We start from the raw sequence: 18815 nt of genomic DNA, 5'->3' as shown, positions 1-18815 counted from the left end.
TAACAGAACAAAGGCAAAGATGACTAAGTGCTCTACTATAGTGATATTTATTCTATTTCAATCAAGTTATTGTTCATCTTCATTTTTGTAGATATTCTTACGTTAATATTTGACATTCCTAAAAAATAAAAGTAGCTATCTTCCACACAAGTGTAATTCACGTACTGTATCTCTGTACAACTAGAAAACACATTGTAAATAATCTTATATTTTTAAATTATTTATAAAATAACTTGAATCCGTATTACTTTTTGTTTATTCTATTAATATTTGTTTTATTATTTGCATTCCTTTCAGGTAAGCACTATCAGACATATTATGCAGATAAGGAAACTGAGGCAGAAGGATCAGTCTTACCTTGTAATTCAATACCAGAGATGAGACTAGAACCTGCATTAATTGCACCCACTAGTTTCCTTGGCAGATTCATCCAATGACTTTCGTGTGATTTCTAATGGTAAATATGAGGGGTTTTACTGAAGTCATTAACATGAGTCATTTACAAGATGGGTTTTACACACACACACACACACACACACACACACACACACACACACACAGGATCATTTCCAACATCAGCTACTGAACAGCTGTCATAGCTCTCTTCAGCTGGATGGAGCTTTTGATCAAGTTATGAAAAGTCCCATATCCAATTACCAATCCCCAGTATCACCCATTTCCTAGTTTGGCACTGCTCAACCAAATGATACACTTATAATGCCAAAGCAAAGTGATTACATCAATAATTTAGTTGGGTCTTCTTTAATCCTATACAAGAAGCTTACAGTAATCCTAATTAGTATTTTACTCACCTGGTACAGTTATTTAACAGTAATCCTATTGAATTTCCAATACTAAGCATGAAAGGGTGCAAGAATTTAAAGAATATATTCCTAGCTTGCAGAAATCAATCATGTGAGTCAAGATGTTCACAAAGTTGGTTTATTTGAAAGATATAAGTGATTCTAGATACAAACTAGAGAACATTTGTAAGATGTCAAAGAAGTCTATAGGTGGTGGGGTAGCGGTGGGGAGTTCTCAGCACTATCATTTTAAAGCTATGCTCTTTAGTATTCTAAATTGCTGTGATGTTCTCAATTCAGTTATTTTAAAATCTCATTTTAAAATATTTTCATAATGTTTTCATTTTTATATATTTTTGAGGTAATAAAATAGCATCTCTGAGCAAATTTGGTTTATTTCCATATACAGTACTATGAAATAAGAACTATCCTCTATTTCTCACCTTTCCTGTTTTCATTGTGATGACAGGTAGCAGAATGATGAGCATCCCTATCACTTACTTTAGAACATTGTTTTACAAGAGATGAAGTGAAACAAAAAACTCATTTGGGTAAGTTTTGTGATCATGTGCTTGTCTCAGGCTCAAAACTTTACATAATTAACCCCAGTTGGTTCAAAGACTACACTTTAAATTCATCAGAAAGATGAAATTGTGTTTGGAACAGTGAACCAAAGATCAATTTGAATCCTTTTCTGAGTTATACCCAATTTATACCTTTTCTCATACTCCCATACTGTTCATTCACTTGTTTGTTCATTTGTTCCCTTGCCCATTCATCCACAAATAAGCATCATACAAAGTCAGAGAAGCCATTTCCTTCCCCCCAGGAGAGGCCTGCAGAAGTTCAAGAACTACTGTGTTGAAGAGGAATTACGCATAGCTGCTTCCTATAAAAAAAAAAAAAAAAAAAAAAAAAACCGTGGGGGGGGGGCGGGGCATGAGCGTCTAAGTCAGATAGAGGAATGTCTAAATGTTTTAGCAACTAAAGCTGAACTTTGAAGGACAAACAGGAATGAGAAACAAATGAGAAAGGAGGCTTCTAGGTTGACAGATTTTCAAAGGTACTTAGGGATGAAACAACTATAGTGGGGATTCTTTAGTCTAACTAGAGAAACAAGATGTCAGATCAAGAAGGGCCTAGGTTAATGCTGAATGAGTTTCATTCTACATTGAGAAATTCCAAGCAGGGGAATAAAATAACCAGACTTGAATTTTACTAAGGCCACTTAGGCAACAGGGTGGAACAGACACTGGAGGGGGCACAAATCAACTAAGGCAAAGAAATACTAAGTCTACTGCAATAATCTGGACTTGAATTAAGACAATTACGAGGGCACGCAGTGGGTAATTTAGAGCCTTGCTATACTCAAAAGTGGTTCTCAATCAGCAGCATGAGCACCAGTTGGGTACTAGGCAGAAATACAGAATCTTAAGTCATGCCCCTCATCTTCAGAATCAGCATTTTGGTAAGCTCCTCAGATAATCTATATAGGGAGGAGGTACCATTCAGAAATACGGAATACAGCAGGGGCAGTTATTGCGGGAAAAAGTCATTATTTTAGGTAAGGTCGGTTTGAAGTGAGGATATCCTAAAAAGCTGGTCCATAGCAGTTGGGTCTCTGGGTCTCGAGTCTAGGATGAAGTTTGGTTTGGAGACACAACTTAGCATTTATCAACCTGTATTTGAAGTCACGGTCTGACGCAAGTTTCCTGGGATTTGCCCAGGAAAAGTATATCCAGTTAGTGAGGCAGAGGGCCCTGGAGGGAGCCCTAGGAAACACCATTATCTACAAGTTCCAGACAGCAAAAGGTACTCCACAAGAAACAGAAGGAACTTCCAGTGGTAGAAAAAGCAATGTGAGGAGTGGGAAGAGAGTTCCAAGTGGCAGGATGGTCAACATTCGCATTTTCCAGCAGAAGTCACATAAGAACAGACAAGAGTCCATTGGATTTGGCAATCCTGATGTCAGGGTAAAGCTAATGGGTGGAGATTACTTCCCATTAAGTTCTTTCTTGACCTTAGTATGTGGGGATGCAATTTAAAGATTCTGCATTCAAAGTTCGGATGAGTAGAGTATGTGGAAGGAGCTTGATATGGAGTCAACTTGCAAATGTTCTCTTCCATTAGATGGTAAATTCTTTGAAGCATAAGGAAGGCACATAAAGATGAGTACAACCCAGTCCTAACCCTCAGAGTTTATAAACAATACGAATAAGACAACTGTATTACAAGATGGGGCATTACAATTTATAAAATATTATGGGGACTCAAAAGAGGAATACACCATATGCAGTCAGAAAAGGTTGCTTACTTCTCAGCTGTTAACATAGAGAACTGTACATACTAAATACTTAAACTACATTAATTGCTCTTGCTCTCAACAAATTTGGTGAATTAGTAATAAAGACAAAGTCCCATTTATTTCAAAATCCAAGCAAACTTCAAACTCATTCATGAGATATTTATTAAAATAACACATTTAGGGAAAAAAATCAATACAATGTATACATCATTACTGAAAACTGTATACCATCATACAAAAAAGGATTTTATTTTGGGAAATTGTTTTCTAATTTATGGCAAGTTTTACTTTCAGAAATAAAACCACAACAACACAATCTAATTCAATCTTAAAGGCTGGCATGCTGAGCAAGGAATGTTCTTATTCTTTGTAGGAGCTCCTTCTTTACACTGTCAGGTACCAGGGCTGAAAAACAAAAATAAAAAAATAAGAGTAAGAAGGTTCCAATTAATACATGTCACTTTAAGATCTGACATTTTGCTCAGAATAAACAACATAAGAATTTCATAAATAACCCTCATGGTCAATTAAAAAAGTAGGTAAAGTTGTCTGACAAAGAAAAGTGTCTTCTTGGAATTCATTATTTTAAATGAACTATCCAATGCCTAAATGCACTGCATGTTGATGAAAGAAAACAGGAGAAAATTCTTCAAACTAGGAGTAAAGAAGACCATTTTTAAATAGAGGCTATTAACAGATGGATGAATTTGATTAAAACACAGTAACAACTTATGCTTAATGAAAAATCACCATAAGCAAGGCCAAAAGATAAAAACTGAGGAAATGTTCTTACAGAAAAGGGCTGATCTTTCTACTATACAGTTGTTTCACACCAACAAGGAAAAGTTCAAAAGGCGAATAGAAACATGAGCAAAAGAGATGAAGAAAAGGAGAGTTCTTGAACACAAGTGTCTGAATCTCAGAAGAGAAATGAAATTAAAACCACATTCATATAGCATATTTTACCAATCACAGGAAAAAACACAAAGGTCAATAATATACTGTGTTGGTTGGGTACGATGGCTTATGCCTGTAATCCCAGCAGTCTGGTAGGTTGAGGCAGGAGGACTGCCTGAGTACAGGAGTTCAAGACCAGCCTGGGCAACATGACAAAACCTGTCTCCACAAAAAATAAAATTCGTGGAGCATGGTGGCGTGTGTCTGTGGTCTCAGCTACTTGGGAGGCTGAGGCAGAAGGATCACTTAAGCCTGAGAGGTTGGGGCTAGTAAGCCATGATCATGCCACTGCACTCCATCCTGGGTGACAGAGCAAGATCCTATCTCAAAAGAAAAAAAAAAAAAAGTATATATATTTATACATATATAAAAGCATACATAATATTTAAGTATATATACATAAAATATACAAACATATAAGTATATACATAAGTAAAAATATATATATGTATACATACACACTGTGTTGGCAATACTGTGTTGGCAAGACTAAGGGAGCGCTCTTATATTAGCTGGAGTATAAACTGGTATATGTTTTAGAAGGCAATCTGTATTTTACTGAAATAATACATTTATATACACTCCAAACTAGTAAAAATCCAAAAAATTACAACTATTATATGCTATACTTTTGACCCATTTGACTATCATCTATTCAGAATATTAAACCATAAATGCAAAAAAAAAAAGGGGGGGGGGCAGTTAACTACAACTTCTAATGTATTTACTTGTGTTCCGGAGAAATGGAAAACTTCAGATACAGTTCAGTATCTCCATAAAAAATTATACAAATCAAATAAGGCAGATATTCTTCTTCATAAACTGTTTAGTTTAAGCCAACCCACAAATCAAGACTACATAATTAATTCAAGTCCACTGGAAATGTAATCAATACGTATACTAAAAATAATTTTAATAAAAATTACGGTGATTGAGAACAGGATCAGTTAGTTGCCTTGAAATAAGATGGGACTATAAAGGAATACCATGAGGGAGGTTTTGGTGGTGAGGGAACTATTTGTTCTGTATCCTGACTGATAGCTACATGAACCTATACGTATGTATAAAGTTCACAGAACTGTGCACTATAAAAACAGCAATTTTACTGTATTAAAAAATGTCTCCTCTTAATAGTAAGAAGACTAAGAACATAAATTAAAACATCTATTTTTACTTCTCTTTTCTTTATTTGCTCATTATTTAGCAGGGGAGCTACGAGACATTGAAATAGCCAAGGTTTAAGTATTAAAGGAGAAGCAAAGGTTAGTTTCTAACTTGTATAGCTGTTTCCTAAATAATATTAACAGACTAAGTGTAAGTCACGAAAGAAAACAAACAAAAAAAAGAATTGAGAAATTTAAAAATATAAATTCACAAGGGGAACAGTAATTATTTTTTCCTTTCCCTGAGACATACTTGAAGAAAAAGTCATGTTTTCCAGTTGTAAACAGGCCTAAAGAGATGGCTGAAAAGGACCATGGGATTCTGTAGCTTATTCCCAGCAGAGAAGAGTTCAAAAATTCATGTTCTGTAGTAATAATTTTCAAACTTAATTACTTTTTACACTTAAATTCTTTTCACAATTTCTGTGTGACAAAACAACTTGGACCATCTCATTTACCTTCCAGTTACAACTCCAACTTTATCAAAGTAAATGAAAATAATGTAGTTATATCTAAGATAACAATGATGTAGCTCCTGACATTTACTACACATCATCAGTTTTAATATAATATTTCCTATCTTAACTTTGCCTTCCGTAAACAAGGCATTAAAGGTTGAACTTAAGAAGACAGACCTTCGTTAATTTTTAATAAGGAGATAGAGGAGCAATGACTCAGGGGTTGGAATAAGACTTTGAATTATTAAATATTTAAGTGGAGTCATGCCACATCTGATAAAGTTTATAAATCCTAGCTTCATGTAATATTTGATGTTACAGAATCCCATATTTTAAAAATTATTTGTTTGAACAACTGTATCAACTTGCATTGGTGCACCATTCTAGAGTGCAAGGACACTGAAATCTAGTATCTCATTTGTTACTCCCAGACTATGCTAGCGGGCAGGTAGGCAATTTTAACTCTTTACAAGAGGCAATGTAGGTAGTGCTTTTCCTTAAAAACAGAAAGAAAATCTGAATCAGCAAGAGATTTAAAAAAATCACGTCTGTAGCATGTTTCCTTTAAAATACTCTGTATTCCTTACCTCTGCCTTTTGGAGTGATTTCAGCCACCAAGTCATCAACAGTAACGTGTTCTAGTCCTTTTTCTTTAATTACCTCTTATGCAAAAGCAAAAAACAAATCATATCATTTAAAATCATTATCTGTAAGAAAGATTTTCATAGAGGAAGGGTTAAGATCATGTTTTTAGAGTGTAGACTGGTTCTTTTAAAAAAAGGACACTGAAAATTTAGTTCAACCTTACAAACATATCAAGTATTCTTTAGATCTAAAAGATAAAAGTCTGTTCATAAGTCTGGGCTAAATAACCTGCAACTTAATAAGTAATTGTGACACTTAAAATAAATTTAAACCGTAATATTCAAATCTAACATCTGTAAAATGCTGAAAACTTGTAGGTGTTATAATTAATATTTACTAGATCTCTACTAGGTGCTTTACAACATTTAATATTCACAATGATCTAATGGGTTAGGTATTTTCCCACTTCACATGTGAGGCAACTGAGGCTTAAAGATTAAATAAGTCATCCAGCCCTGAGTTGAAATCCAGCTCTATTCTTCCAGTGATGAAAATCTGTATGACCTTAAGGTCTATGCTTTTACTAATTTGTTGCATTGCCTTCTTACAGTTAACATATAAACAGTTTATTATTTTTATTTGTAGAAACTATTACAATACAATGGGGATTCATTAAAAATATCCAATTCCATTATATCAAAAGCTGAGAGAGAAAGGAGGCTCCCCTTAGTGACATGTGTAATCTATCAAATGGTATCATCAACAATACCCAGTAATTTAATAAGCTTCCCTTCTACTTTTTTTTAAGTGCATTCTAAGAGGTTTCATAGATGAATTTTTCAAATTTTCACTGTTAAAGACAGGAGAGAGATAATTTCTATAAGTCTGCCAACCCTAAAGTGTTCCATTTGTTAAGTTAAAACATAAGAAACAATAAAGTTGCTGAAAGACATGAGATTCCATATTTTGATACTAGAGAAAATCTTAAGTGCTCATGCTTCACTTGTTTTAACAGAAACAGAAAAAATTTCTAAAAATTGGGAATTAGGTCTACATATGCCACCGAGAAGAGGAAACCAGTACAGGATTAAATTTCATATTTGTTTAAAATCATGCTTGAGTACTCAATATACCTTAAAATAAGCAACCCCCAAACCAATCCTGATCAGAAAAAATGGGATTAGTTTATCTTCCAAATGAAACTGATTACCTTTACAGTGTGCCTTCAACTGATCCTTCCAGCCACATTCAATTAATTTAGCTCTCAGCAACTCTTTGAGGCTGTTGAAAAAGAAATGTTTTCAAATTGAACAATGTATAACATCTTAGACAACAATGCATAAAACAAAGGTTCAGTGTTCAACTAAAAATTCCCTGCCTTCCAGTTACAAAACTTTAACTGTGGCCTAATCTTGGGTCTACTTGCTAAATAGTTCTTTGATCTTATGCAAGTACTTAAATTCTGGGCCTTTCATTTCATCTGGGTCTCATTTAATGAGTAAAATTAAATGAAGTGGAGGGGCTAAGATACTTTTCAAGAAGCTCTATTCTTTGGCCACGTTACATACTTTCTACTGTACTCTACCAACAGGAATATCATGGGTCTTGTACAACATCTAGAGAGTATTAACTGAACTTGGAGCAGCTGCACCTCTGAAATCTTCAAATTCCAAAATCAATTCTTTAACCTCAACTTCTTATCCTTTAGCTCTCCTATTTCCCCCTTTAACTTCACAGGCTACCCCCTTCTTTGATCCCTGTCTATCAGGCCCTTCTAAACTACAAAATGACAATGGTATTTCATTGACTATAAGACTGTTGTTCCCCCCACATTTTAATGATTCAGTAATTGGCATGCCCCTCATAATTTAATTGGCAGTGTTTTCTTTTTCTCAATGGCAAAAAAGTGGCAGTGTATATGCAACTAATGGCATCACAGGTGCAATAAAATATTTTCTTATTCTTTTGCCATACCCACTTTTACAAGTCTTCAATCCTCAACCTAAATAATTTAACTTCTCAGCTTAAGAATGTCACATCCCAAACAAATTCTCTTTCCCTGCAATCCACTTTCACTATCCCTAGACATCCACTATGTGACATTCTCATCTTCATATTTAATTAGGTCTTTCAACCTAATAGAGCCAAAATCCAACTTTTGATTCTCTACCACTTCATCCTGTTTGTTCTTCTTCTGAGAATGGCAATTCCATTCTTCTGGTTTCTCAGACTAGCAATCTCTGTAGTATCCTTCTGCTCAGCTGCCTTGTTGACACTACACATCCTATCTATAAGCAAATCTTATTGGGTTCAATCTAAAACATACAACTAGAATTCACCTTTCTCACTATCTCTGCCATTACTACCCTAGTTAAAACCATCATCTCTTCTCTAGAATATTACCATAGCATTCTAGGTTGTCTCCCTGCTTCTTCCCTTGTACACTTAGTTCTTCTCCTGCTGCTCAAAAACCTTCAGTGCCTTCCCAATATACTCAGAATAAAACTCTGAGACTTTATTACAGCCTACATGATCCTTCATCACGTGCCTTCTCCTCAGCTATGCCACTGACTTTATCTCCACTCTCCCTCACCCAATTTACTCAGTCTCCCTAGCATCCCTGTGCTCCTCAAAAATGAAAGGCAAGTTCTTATCTCAGGAACTTAAGAGTCCCTGCTCTCCCTCATATCCTTCTGATTTCTTCTTTTTTTTTTTTTTTGAGACAAGAGTTTCACTTCTGTGGCCCAGGCTGGAGTGAAGTGGCACGATCTTAGCTCACTGCAACCTCTGCCTCCAAGTTTAAGCGATTCGTCTGCCTCAGCCTCCCGAGTAGCTGGGACTACAGCCTACCATCATGCACGGCTAATTTTTGTATTTTTAGTAGAGATGGGGTTTCACCACGTTAGCCAGGATGGTCTCAATCTCCTGACCTCGTGATTCACCAGCCTCGGCTTCCCAAAGTGCTGGGATTATAGGCGTGAACCACCGCACTCGGCCTCCTTCTGATTTCTTCTTTTTTTTTTTCTATCTAAAATATTACACCTCTTTATTTTCTGCTTTATTGTTCCTCTAGTGCTCATCACCATCTGACATACTACACATTTTTATCTGTCTCCTCCCATTAGAATGCAAGCTCCATGAAAACACAGACTCCATTTCTGTCCACTACTGTTACCTCCAACACCTTAACAGGACAAGGCATATGATAGAAACTCAGTAACTTGAAGTTGCATGAATGAAAAACCAAACAAAAAAAACAACACACAATCCGTACTCCTTAAAAGCAGTACTATCCTCTAAAGCTACCCAAGGCAGTTATAGATGCCTCTTTCCTCATTTTGAGGGTTGCTGTTTCTACATTTTATTAAAATTCTAAGATCTCCTTCCCATTTTTGGAGTTCTCCATTTTTAACCCTATATAATCTTCTATCTCATTTTTCTGCCATCTATCTTGTCCTCTTCAAGTCCAAGTTCCATACCAACAGAGTAAGATTCCTAAAGAGTAAACGTGATCTAGTTATTCCCTTTCTTAAAACCTTTTAATGACTCCCATGATCCAAAAATAAAGTCAGCAACATATGTACTTCTTATTATTGTGTGAGCTCTTACCTGATCACCTTAATGCCCAGGTCGAGTTGAAAGATTCCCACTCTTCCTTATACATATTTGTCTTACTCACTTTATAACCCTGGCTCTGGGAGCCTTTCTTGATTCCTCAGCCCCTTCTTTGTACTTCTAAACCTGTTCATTCTGCAAATATTTACTTGGCCAATTATGAACCACACAAAAAATTAGATATTGGGTATACAATGTTTTTGGTGTTAACTTAGATTATACTGGAGGATACAAACAAGCCAAGTAGATTGTTAGAATACAATGTTGATTAAATGCTATCATGGAACAAGGTATTTGGGACTTAAAAACATTCCTTGAAGACACAATATATAAATGAGACCTGATAGATGAGCTAGAATTAGCTCAAAAGGAAGAGAAGGAAGAGTGTTTTAGAGAGTGGAAACAGCCCTTGCTGCTCCAAGGTTGAGAGCCTGGTAAATGAAGCTGGTTCCACAACGTTGTCTCCCTGTTAAAACCCAGGTAACATTATGTCTCCAATTGTATTTCAGGTACTTTTTCTTCTCTGTCAAATTAAGAGCCATTTCCTGCTCATCCTTCTACATCAACATTTCCCTCCAAGTCCTGCAATACTTAACACACCTAAATTATTTTTTCCAGATATTCGGAATAGAAACTTTTTATAATGTTGTCAATTGTAATTCTTTCCAGTGACATGTTTCATTTCTTGTTTAGATTCTTATAACATAACTATTAAAGATGGTAAAATGTAATTTACTAACACAATCTATTACTTACCGTTCTCTTTCTCCAGTTTCTATCAACTTTTGGTTAATCGCTGCTCTCATCTGCGCATCTTTGTTCATCTTGCTAACCTGGACATCAACATGTATTTTCAGATATAGAACATTTACAAAGCATTTTCTTCTAAATCCTCTAGGCAGGCATCCTAACATGTTTACCATTCTATCAACTGAAGGGGTGATACATTTCAAGTGTGTGAACAATATCATTACTCTTTATTAAACACTTATGTGCTTGGCACTGGGCTAATGCTGTGGGGGTTTGCTTTTTTTTAAACATCACATTTAATTCCCAGAACGTATTGTTACATATTTATATTAATAACATAATCTGTATTTTACTGATGAGGAAACTGAGGCACAGAGATAGAAAATGGAAAGGCAGATTTTGAACTCAAGTACTTTGACCCTAGGAGCTCCAAAACTGAACATAACTGCCGAACACTTCTGCACAGACTGCATCCAAAAATTGGGAGAAGTCATATAAACTAAATACCAAAAAGATTAAACACTATTAGTAAAAAAAATAAAATTACCAGGCCGGGCGCGGTGGCTCACGCCTGTAATCCCAGCACTTTGGGAGGCCCAGGCGGGTGGATCATGAGGTCAGGAGTTCAAGACCAGCCTGACCAAGACGGTGAATCCCCGTCTCTACTAAAAACAGAAAAATTATCCGGGCTTGGTGGCAGGCGTCTGTAATCCCAGCTACTCAGGAGGCTGAGGCAGGAGAATCGCTTGAACTCGGGAGGCAGAGGTTGCAGTGAGCCGAGATCGTGCCGCTGCACTCTAGCCTGGGTGACAGGGCAAGACTCCATCTCAAAAAAAAAAAAAAATTAATTAATTAAAAAATAAAAATACTAGATAAGGCTCTAAGTGCTTTGCTTTACTCTTCACTAGGATGAACCCACAATTACAAGTGGTAAATGTAAGTGTGTGGATGTGTTTGTTTACACACACATTACTGGTGGGATAAGAAGAAAACAAATCTCAATCTAATTCTTAACTTACAAAGTCCTCAATTTTCAGTAAAAAGAGACAATCCAAATCAAAATGATGTTAAAAGGAGAGGAAAGTTAGGTTTTGAAAGCATTCAAGCCACTTAAAAGTTTAAATTAAATAAAACTTGGCGTAAACTAACGTTTTCCCACCTAATCTGTCACTAACTTGAGATTACTTTTGTTGTCTTCCATCTGGCCTATTGAAAATTCAGACTGGCAATGAGTTTTCAGAGTTGATTTTTTTTTCTTTTTTGAGAGGAACAGGGAAAAGGAGAAGTTGAGTAAGAACTAGGAAATGCTTGCTTTTATAATTGGAGGTTAACATTTTCAAAATAACTACAAGGTCTAGTCAGTACCACTCCTGGAATATTGAACTTGATCTCCTCTTGGCCCCTAAAATACGGATAGTGACCTTGGACAAGTCACTTAATTCTTAAAGGCCTCAGTTTTCTCACTGGTAAAACAAGGGCGCTAGGGTATCCCTCCCAGTTCAGACATTCTTAGGGAAAACAGAACGGGGCGGAGACAGCGGGAGAGGCGGGAGGGGAGGAGCCAGAAAACAAAGCGAGGACTGGCTTCAGGCCAACTCCGGTAGCACACCCTGTCGGAGAGCCCTACAGGCCCGCGAGCGCGGGTCGGGGACGCTAACGAAAGACAGTACATCGAAAGGAGCCTGGGCTGGGCCCGGGTCCCGGCCCTGAGGACCACAGGCATAGCTCACCACCATCACCGCGGGCGAGGGCCGTCCCTTCCCAGCGACGAAATGACCCTTGCGCTGACGACCGTTACCTACCACACTCTTCGGCTGCCCGGACTTAGACCCTCAGTAGCTCGGGCACCTAAGCACACAGAAAGCTAGAACACGCATTTCCGGGGCGGGGTCTCGCCACCCTGCCTATAATGTGAGAATTTAACCAACGCGGGCCGCCTCCTGGTCGCTAGGGCCTCTGGGTAAGATAGTTCAGACCTTGCTGTCGCGCGGGCGGTAAGTACCAGGAGAACTACATAGCCCAGCATGCAACAACCTCAACTTTTTCACGGACACTACATTTCCCAGAAGGAAATTCGCACCGCAGTGTTTTCTGGGATGGGAACCACGCTGCTTCCCAGTCTCTGTGCGAGGCGTGAAGCGCGGACCTTTCAACAAGGGCTTTATTAATTCTCACGCTGCGACCCTGGAAAGCGATGGAGGTGGCGGCTAATTGCTCCCTACGAGTGAAGAGACCTCTGTTGGATCCCCGCTTCGAGGGTTACAAGCTCTCTCTTGAGCCGCTGCCTTGTTACCAGCTGGAGCTTGACGCAGGTGGGAAGCGGCGGCGCCTTTAGTACTCAGTTCCTTTCCCCTTTCGGCTGCCTCCGGCCGGACCCTTCCCGCAATTTCTTTCTTTCTGACGGGCAAGCGAAGCCACCGTGGCCTTCCTCACGGCCGGTCCGGCTTGGGTGGACTCACGGAGGCCGCTGCTTCTGGGGAATGATGCCCATCCCAGAACCTGGTGGGAGCCGCCTTTGCGCGCTCTTCGGTAACGGGACCCTGGGCCCCCTCCGCTCAGCAGCCCAGCCTCTGAGGACTGAGGGCTGAGGGCTGAGGGCTGGCGTGCGGGTGCTGCCTGGGGCCCTGGCCGCTGTGTGTTCACAGCCTGGCTCCTGTTTCGGGGGACGCTGAGAACATTCCTTCCTCCTGGAGCTTCCCTTGTGAACGTGTGCGTTGAGAAACCACACCTCCTTGGAGGACCTGTTTCCTCTGACCGAGAGCCGTTTCTTAGAAGAGAAACTACATTCCAGTCATAGCATTTTTAATTACTCAGTTCCTGGCACATTAAGAACTCTGTGGCAGAGAGCATCTCTAGAAGATAGTGAGGAAAAGTCGATTTACTCCCACGCTGCTACTCCTTGTTTTATCTGTAGCGGGGTAGAATATCCTTACTCTTGTTTTTACAACTTAACGGTGCTTTCGTTATGATAGAACCCAGAGATTTGCATTTTAAAATACACACTCCTGTTGATTCTGATGCATGTTTTCAGAGGTCACGCTTTGAGAAATAGTGATCTAGAGTTAATTATAATAACAAACATTTAAGTGTAAAACAAGTTTTTGCTATTAAATTCGGAAATATTTACTGAGTGCATGTTTTGTGTTACGTGCTGATGATATCAACATGAGCAAGACACCTTCCATAAGAGACTATTAACTCGTTAGGAAGAAAATTGTAAACAGATAATTGTAAAACAATATGGGAAGGCAGTGATAGGGATATGTACAAAATACAATGGTAGTACTTGAATATCTTTCCTAAACTAGCTTGGGGATCTGGGAAGGCTTCTTGGAGGAGTTAATATCTAAGTTGAACTTTGAAGGGTAGGTAAGAGTTGAGTAGGATGAGAGAGGAGAAGCTTGATTTTTCTTTTTATTTGCTTCCTTTTCCTCTTTGCCACCGTGTTTCTTCCAGTCACCCCATGTGTCAGTAGATGGTATCACCATGTTTAGTTAGCTAGTGCATTGGAAAGTGAAGCCAAAACGCAGTGTCTCAAAACAAGAAGCCGATATTATTGCTCAGAAGTCTATGGGTCTGTCAGCTGAGTGGTTCTTCTAGTCCCAGTTGGGCTCATTGATGCATCTTTGTTCAGTAATGGATCTGCTAGGAAGCTCTGCTCATTTGGCTGGATTTCCTCATATGTTTGGAGGGTGGGGTAGGGTCTCAGACTATAGGCTGGTTTAAGATTCTTTCACATGGTCTCTTCTTGACTCTTCTCTTTGTGGTCTCTTATCCTGTAGCCGACTAGCCCAGCTTGGTTCCAAGAGATACTTGGGCTGGAGTCATTTGGGGTTTCTCTCTTTTAGCCACTGTCTACTTGGTAGCAAGCCTGGTCAACTCCACATTTTGATATCTCCAGGCCTCCACCCTAGTCCAAATCAGAGTTATCTCTTACCTGAACTGTAGTAGCTTCCTGACTAGCCTTCCTGCCTTCACTTTTGGGTTTCGTCATTGTATTCTCCATAAGACAGTATTTATTGGCCTTTTAAATTCTATCTTGATTTGTTGTCTGTTTCCTCCACTCGACTATGAGTTCCTTGAAAACAGTGATGTTTTCCTTTTGCTCACTACCCTATATCTAGTGCTTGGCACATAGTAGGTACTCAATAAATTGAGTATATGAAGAAGAGAAGAAATTGTTGAGGGCATTCCATTCATGGGAAAGTATAAGGAAAGGGAAATAATAGGTTGTATGCTGGATATCCTTTCACTTTTATATTGCTGGAGCAAAACGTCTGGGAAAGTGAGAGCAGATAGATCAGTGACAGCACTGTTTGCCTTTTTATTTCCGGTCATTCAGTGTTTCCCTGACATCTTTGTATTGAGCCATTATAATATAAAACTCAGCTACCATAATTCTGTCAACTTTTCTGTTTACTAGATGGAGATGTTTCTTAAAAACTCGCATGTACTCACCCATCTTTTGATAAACAAAAGGATACTTTAACACCAAAAAAGCAGGAAGCAAAATCTCACAATAAACAATCCATTGAATACTTTAACTTTAGAAAAAACTCACAAAGTTGTCCTTATTCTGTACTCATTTCATCAGCGTTAATCTTAGATTCTGTGTTTGGGATGTACAACTGGAGGATATCAGGTGCCATTTGAAGATTTTTTTTTTTTTTTTTTTTTTTGAGGCTGAGTCTTGCTCTGTTGCCCAGGCTGGACTGCAGTGGTGTGATCTCGGCTCATTGCAACCTCTGCCTCACAGGTTCAGGCGATTCTCCTGCCTCACCCTCCCGAGTAGTTGGGATTACAGGCTCCTGCCACCATGCCCAGCTAATTTTTTTGTTTGTTTGTTTTTGTTTTGTTTTGTTTTGTTTTTTGAGATGGAGTCTCACTCTGTTGCCCAGGCTGGAGTGCAGTGGTGTGATCTCAGCTCACTGTAAACTCTGCTTTCCGGGTTCAAGCAATCCTTTGCCTCAGCCTCTGGAGTAGCTGGGATTACAAGTGCTAATTAGCTGGGATTACAAGTGCTAATTAGCCCAGCTAATTTTTGTATTTTTAGTAGAGACAGAGTTTTACCACCTTGGCCAAGCTGGTCTTGAACTCCAGACCTCGCGATCCACCTACCTCGGCCTCCCAAAGTGCTGGGATTACAGGCCTGAGCCACTGCTCCTGACTGATTTTTTTTTCTCTTTGAAGTTCTGGGGTACATGTGCAGGATGTGCAGGTTTGGTACATAGGTAAGTGGTGTGCTGCACCTAATACCATCACCTAGGTATTAAGCCCAGCATGCATTAGCTATTTTTCCTAGTGCTCTCCCTCCCCCTACCACATCCTCTGACAGGCCCCAGTGTATGTTGTTCCCCTCCCTGTGTCCATGTGATCTGATTGTTCGGCTCTCACTTACAAGTGAGAACATGTGGTGTTTTGTTTTCTGTTCTTTCATTAGTTTGCTGAGGACAGTGGCTTCCAGCTCCATCTATGTCCCTGTGTAGGATATGATTGTTTTCCTTTTTATGGCTGCATAGTATTCCATGGTATATGTGTACCATATTTTAAGTAAAAGGGCCTTTTACTTAAGATTTGGGAGTTGAGAAGCTTACCTCAGACTCTGGAGATTGAGTTTGGAAGATGAGAGTACTGCAGACAGCAAATAGCAGGCTTTTGCAATAGTTCACATGGGGAGTTTTTCGTTAAGAATTACTTGAGGATGATGAAAAAGAGATGATTTCTTTTAAAAACTGTCATTTCTAGAGATAGTGAAGCATAATTGAGGAGCTCCTGATAATTTGATTTCTTTTATTCTAACTGAAGGAGTTCACTTTAGTTCTGCAAACCTTTGATGGGCACCTTGGCTACAACAAACACTGCATTTAAGATGTAAAGATAACATGGTCTCTGGTGTCAAGAACTTGATGCAATGAAGCTTATTCTCTTGTCTTAAATAATGTTATTAAGTTGTAGCAAAATTTCCTTTGCTACCTAAGCAGTAAATGTCACTGTCTTTCTGTTCCAAAGAACTAAACAAAAAACTTATTTTTAATCAAATTGTAATTGCCTTTTGATCTGGCAAGTCCCTTCCTAGGCATTTATAAGTATCCTTTTCCTAGAACCTTCATTTAGTACATGTCTTTTTATATGTTTTTATATGTTTCCCACCTATATTTCTAGCTAATTCGTATTTCATTCTTTCATGTTGGCTTACATATTACTTCCTCAGGGATTCCTTTCTTGACTAGTTAGAATCTACACTATGGAATCTGTACTATATGTTGCCATAGTAACCAGAACTTCATAGACTTTATCTACTTCGTAGCATCCAGTATGTTTTCTTTGCTAAGATTATTGATTTTGTATTGAAGGGTCCCGTGCCCATCATTTTCAATGCTTTATCTCCAGGGTTGGAGCATACCTGATTAGTAGGAGATAAATTTGTCTCACAGATTAAACAGCTTTATGAAGACATAATTGGCAATAAACTACAAATTTAAAGTGTACAACTTAACAAGTTGTGATATATGTATACACCCGTGAAATCATCACCACAATAAAGATACTAAATTTAGTTGTCATCCCCAAAGTTTCCTCGTACCCTTCTGTAAACATCTCTCTGCTCCTTCTGCATTCTAGGTTGACAGTTTTTTCTTTCAGTGCTTTAAAGTTAATAGCCTCAGTCTTCTTGCTTGTATTGTTTCTGATGAGAAATCTCACATTACCCTATCTTTGTTGCTCTATACATAACATGCCTGTTTTCTTCTGTTTTAAGATTTTTCTCTTTTACATTGGTTTTTAGCAGTTTGATAATATTGTTTCCAGCTGTGGTTTTCTTTATGATTCTTACGTTTGGGGTTTGTTGGGCTATAAACCGTGAACATATAGTTTTTATCAAGATCAATGGCAATATTTTGGCCATTATTTCTTCCAATTTTTTCCCCCTGTTCTCTCCTTTGAAGACTCCAGTTACACATTTTTAGATCACAGAAGTTGGCCTCAGCTCACAAATGCCCGTTTCATTTTTTCTTTATACTTTTTTCTGTTTTATTGCCAGTAGTTTCCATTTTCATGCCTTTAGTTTATCTTTTTTTTTTTTTTTTTGCAATATTAATCTCTTGTTAATCCCATCTGGTATATTTTTCATTGTGGACATTGCAATATTCACATCTAGAAGTTTGACTTAAATCTTTTGCATCTTTTTTGCTTCTACTTATTTATTTTGAACATACATGGAGTACACTTGGCAGTAATTATTTTTACATCTTGTTCTGTGAATTGTAGCTTCCATGTCAGTTTTATATTGGCTTCTATTGGTTGGTAATTCTCTTCATTGTGGATTTTGTTTTCTTTCCTCTTTGCATACCTGGTAATGTTTGATTGGATGCCAGACATTGTGAATTTTACCTTCTTAGATGCAGGTTATTTTTGTATTTTTATAATGTTCTTGAGATTTTTTTTTCTGGGATGTAGTTGAGTTACTTGGAAACAGATTAATTCCATTGGCTCTTGCCTTTAGGATTTGTTAGTCCGGTCAGGAGCAGTGCTCAGTCTAGGGTTATTTCCCACTACCGAGGCAAGACTTTCCTGTGTACAGAAATTAAGGGTTTTCTCCATTCTGCTTATTGGGAGCAGTTATGGTTCCTAGCCTTGTGTGAGTGCCCAGGATTTCTCATCAACCCTTTCAGATGGTTCTTTCTCTAGCCTGGGGTAGTCGCCTCAAACACATGCCATTAGTACTCTTGAGTACTTGAGGCAGACTCTCAGATCTCTGGGCTTCTCTCTGCGTCTGTCTTTTCTCTGCTACACTGTCTCATGAACTATAGCTGCCTTGATCTCCCCAGGCAGCCCAGTTTCTTAAACTCAGGGAGGTTGAAGTCAACTCTACATACAAGTACTCTGTCCTTTTTGTTTCTTCAGAGAAGTGGGAGGAAAAGCTAGTGAAGATTTACACTACAGTTACAGGGAGGGAAAGCCATGTAACCATTGTATTTATGTAAGGTTGACTACAGGACACTTTCCCTTCTTTGTGCTGTGGTCTGGAAACTCCTCAAGGCAGTGAACTAGGTTGGTGGTAGGGCTAACCTCCTAAGTCTCTGTTGTTGCTTATGTCTTATGTCTTGAAAACTGTTGTTTCATTTAACTTTCTTTGGTTTATTTCATCTTATTGGATGTTTCTGGTGGAAAGATAAATCTG

General features: G+C 38.3%; 2 protein-coding genes across 3 annotated transcripts in view; one reads left to right on the top strand and one right to left on the bottom strand.

Annotated features, from left to right (window-relative positions):
* Positions 1–928: 928 nt before the first annotated feature.
* Positions 929–12523, bottom strand: ENY2 (ENY2 transcription and export complex 2 subunit). Of its 2 annotated transcripts, none has more exons than XM_010363095.2 (5): positions 12439–12523; positions 10643–10719; positions 7482–7552; positions 6274–6348; positions 929–3513 (listed from the first exon to the last, which is right to left on the bottom strand). In XM_010363095.2, the coding sequence occupies exons 2-5, from the start codon at positions 10708–10710 to the stop codon at positions 3437–3439; spliced, it is 291 nt and encodes a 96-aa protein (XP_010361397.1). In that variant the 5' UTR covers positions 10711–10719; positions 12439–12523; the 3' UTR covers positions 929–3436. The 2 variants fall into 2 exon arrangements, with proteins under 2 accessions (XP_010361397.1, XP_010361396.1); XM_010363094.2 differs by having other exon boundaries at positions 12367–12513.
* A 75-nt stretch (positions 12524–12598) lies between these two features.
* The window catches only part of NUDCD1 (NudC domain containing 1), a 91471-nt gene continuing 85254 nt past the window's right edge, over positions 12599–18815 (top strand). Inside the window, exon 1 of the mRNA XM_010363093.2 lies at positions 12599–12948. Coding sequence (XP_010361395.1) covers positions 12831–12948 — 118 coding nt within the window. The 5' untranslated portion in view covers positions 12599–12830. The remainder of the gene's footprint in view (positions 12949–18815) is intronic.

This window comes from Rhinopithecus roxellana, chromosome 9 (assembly GCF_007565055.1).
Source record: "Rhinopithecus roxellana isolate Shanxi Qingling chromosome 9, ASM756505v1, whole genome shotgun sequence".
Classification (NCBI taxonomy): domain Eukaryota; kingdom Metazoa; phylum Chordata; class Mammalia; order Primates; family Cercopithecidae; genus Rhinopithecus; species Rhinopithecus roxellana.
Note: the sequence above shows the minus strand (reverse complement) of the source record. Positions and strands in the feature narration are given on the sequence as shown.

What these genes read in the sequence shown, in the direction of transcription:
- ENY2 (XM_010363094.2), bottom strand. An exon ending in GTTGAAGGCACACTGTAAAG is followed by an intron (nt 6,349 to 7,481) that starts GTAATCAGTTTC and finishes CTTTTGCATAAG; the next exon opens with AGGTAATTAAAGAAAAAGGA. An exon ending in AATCACTCCAAAAGGCAGAG is followed by an intron (nt 3,514 to 6,273) that starts GTAAGGAATACA and finishes TTTGTTTTTCAG; the next exon opens with CCCTGGTACCTGACAGTGTA.